General features: G+C 37.1%; 1 protein-coding gene across 1 annotated transcript in view; it reads right to left on the bottom strand.

Moving 5' to 3' along the window:
* LOC108739428 (glutamate decarboxylase) overlaps window positions 1-3691 on the bottom strand; it is a 45591-nt gene extending 41900 nt beyond the window's left edge. Inside the window, exon 1 of the mRNA XM_018473327.2 lies at window positions 3220-3691. Coding sequence (XP_018328829.1) covers window positions 3220-3280 — 61 coding nt within the window. The 5' untranslated portion in view covers window positions 3281-3691. The remainder of the gene's footprint in view (window positions 1-3219) is intronic.

Below are 3691 nucleotides of genomic sequence, written 5' to 3' on the forward strand. Positions count from 1 at the left end.
CATATCTTACTGGACGCGATAAAGGCATTAAAAAATGCTGTTCAAGCCATAACAACACGTGAGATCGGATTGAGGTTAAATTTATCAAATTCAACAGTTTATGACCACTTGAAAGGCCTGGGATGATCCGGCAATTTTGATGTCGAAGATGCACCACGTTCGGGAAGGCCGGTTGAAGCTGATAAAGACGCGATAAAGGCATTAGTTGATGTCAACCGGCGGATAACAACACGTGAGATCGGATTGAGGTTAAATTTATCAAATTCAACAGTTTATGACCACTTGAAAGGCCTGGGATTATCCTCGAAGCTCGATGTATGGGTTCCCCATGTTCTCACAGAGAGAAATCTGTGTCGTCGCATTGACGTATGCGATTCGCTTCTCAAACGTCACGAAAATGATCCGTTTTTGAAGCGCATCATCACTGGGGACGAAAAAAGGTTGTATACAACAACGTCAAACGCAAGAGGTCATGGAGCAAAAAAGATGAAACCGGCTCAAACCATTTCCAAAGCCGATATTCACCAAAAAAAGGTGATGCTGTCTGTTTGGTGGGATTTTAAAGGAATCGTTTTTTTTTAGCTTTTACCGGATAACACAACGATTAATTCGGAAGTCTACTGTCATCAGCTGGACAAACTGAATGATGCACTTCAACAGAAAAGGTCAGAACTAATCAACAGGAAAGGTGTAGTGTTTCACCAAGACAACGCGAGACCTCACACAAGTTTGGTCACTCGCCAAAAGCTTTTACAGCTTGAATGGGATACAATGCTACACCCACCATATTCTCCAGACCTGGCACCATCGGATTATTATTTGTTCCGGTCACTCCAAAATTTTTTAGACGGTAAAACCTTCACCTCAAATGAGGAGGTCAAAAACCTCCTCGATCAGTTTTTTGCCAGCAAAGACCAAAAATTTTATGAGCGTGGAATTATGCTACTACCAGAAAGATGGCAAAAGGTGTTGGACCAGAACGGTCAATATATAATTTAATAAAGTATTTGTTTATTATACGAAAACTGTCTTTCATTTCCACAAAAAAAAACGAAATGGCTTTCCGAACAACCCTATAAATAAAATTGAAATGTGCCTCTGTAATATCGAAATAGCTGCCGTTTTAATAAAATGTCTGCCCATGTATACGGGCTACTCTTCGAAACGGATTTCGATAGAATTTATAAACATGAAGGCAAGGTTGCGAGTAATGATCTAGGCCACACTCTTTTACAACAATTATATTCGTTATGAACAATTAGAAACAGTTTCACGCGGATAAAATTGCGGGTAAAAGATAGAAACAAATAAAAGTTGGCAATTCGGCGAACGTCTCGTTCTAATTAGAACCAAGGAACTGATGTCAATTGTTAATTTGTTAGAATTAAGGAATACTTATTTTTATGATTGCTTAATCAGCCGTTTTAACAGAATAAAAAAGTAATATAACAAAGGTTAATGTTGGAAGTACGATGAAACTAATATAAATGAACTTGTTCATAAACAACGAAATCGAAGCAAGCAGAGTAGATTATACTGCCGTACATTCTAAGTTTAATATAACCCAAAACGCCTTGGGTTTTATGATGACGTTAGTAAATTTGGCAGTTGAACAGGAAAAAAAAAACTTTTTTCAATTCCATTTCCTCAGCTATTACTGCTGATGGGCGGGCAGCTTCTCAGGTAGGGCGGAAGACCCCTCTTCAGCCACCTTTCAGGAATGGTGGGAATGAGTGGGTGGTGGTTTCGGGTGAGAATGATGAGACGAACGAAATGAAGACAGAAGAAAATAAAAGATTATGTATGGATTAGTACTGCTCTAGCATTTGTCTAAGTGATCCAAGAAAACCACAGAAAAACTTGGACCAAGGCAGACGAGCCCGGAATCGAATCGGCGTCCACCCGAATGCTAAGCAATGGTCTAAACCTTCCCAGTGTGTATGCTACTTTTCATCATCACTCGGACAAAGTTAAATTTTCTTGGATAATAAGTAATTTAACAATCATGTTCAGCGAAAAAAAGAAAAAAAAAACAAAATCTGTCGATGTGGACAAAATAGTACATATTTTTGCATCTTTAAATAAAAACGCCGCATAATTTTGTAAAAAGCTAAGCCTTTTGGATTATGTCTTATGTGAAGTTAAATGCTTCTACATTAATTTTTATTTACGAATATTAGCTCAGGATAAGAAAGGGGGTAGGTGTGTGTCCAACCAGTCTTACGATTAGAACTGACGACCTTATGATGATGATAAGTACGACTTTAATCATTGTCACTTTTTAGACTCCCTTAAAATATTAAATTATACTCAATTTTCTTTCGTTCAAACAATGTACTCAATTCAAGTCCGTATATAATCGATTAGTTCTGGATTTTTTAATCAACAGATTAAAATATTGCAATGCCCAATTGTTGTTTGCCTCTATGCACATTAGGAAAATCTAAGTTGAAATCTAATCGATTATTAGTTATCTGATAAAACCAATGAGTGCCTTATTCCGCTAACTCATTTTTTCTTGTAGTAGGCCAGATTATTAAATTAAAATTCATTTATCTAATGTCGTTTGCATCCTGAGTGTTAGTAATATTTCAAAAAATTCAAATTTCAAATTTACTAATTACTGACTTATTCTATATCGCGTGTACAAACACTGTCTGCCAGAAGCCGCCATATTTAATATGGCGTTTCCTGTACTACCATGAACGGAAAACTTAATTTGTAAATTAAGAATTCTGTTAGGTCCGACTTTATTATGGGGTTTATAAGATATCAAGGAATAAAACTTCAAAAAAGAGTTTTGCCTTGCAATCGAATTGTAGATCCATCTCCTCTCATGATACAATAGTCGGGAACTAGCCATTGTTATCATTTAAATACAGTTTTTTATTAGAATACGCTAATTTTATCGTTTTCGAGGTGGAATTGAATAATTGAAAAAGGGTAAACTGTCTTAAAGGTCTAACAATTCGGTATTCCCACTGACAGGGTTTAACATTTAAACTATTATTTGACAAAATGTCGTCTAAGAACAAATGAATAATGATTAAAATGTAAATACATCGACAATGATGCCCACCGTCCAAATTTGGACGGATTCAACTAAATTCTTTATTATTTTCTTATGGCTATAAACGTAAATTAATAAAATTTTACCATTAAGCATATAAGTACATGTAAGTAAGAAGATTGTAGATATAATTGTAAGAAAAATCTCACCTGTATACTTGAGGTCAGCGACAGCTTGGCTGAGCTTGTAGTTAGAAGTGTTGATGGCCATGAGGAAGATGATAGACGTGGAGGACGGTGCAATGGGCGACCTGCTGCTACCAACGATGACACAACGACGATAAGCCTGGGCTCGAAAGGCTCCTTCGACGGCGTAGCTTTTGTAAAAGGTTACGCGAGAGGTGACCTACATTGCAACGGCGCCTCTTTGCGTGCGCAAAAAGCGCCCACAGTCGGGGGTGGAGCGCCGTGCAGTTCCGACCCCGGAAAGCAGGATTGATGCTCTTCCAGTCTTTTGCAATTACATAATATCAGTATTTACCATTCGAATTACTAACTGTAATTCGTTTTATGTTGACGCTTCTGATGACGTTTGTCAAATCTAGTCAGCGTATAATTAAATAACGGAACACAATTTTCTAGTTTTCAACAATACAAGGGATTGTACATGATTGATGTTTTT

This window comes from Agrilus planipennis, unplaced genomic scaffold, assembly GCF_000699045.2.
Source record: "Agrilus planipennis isolate EAB-ADULT unplaced genomic scaffold, Apla_2.0 scaffold4, whole genome shotgun sequence".
NCBI classification, from domain to species: domain Eukaryota; kingdom Metazoa; phylum Arthropoda; class Insecta; order Coleoptera; family Buprestidae; genus Agrilus; species Agrilus planipennis.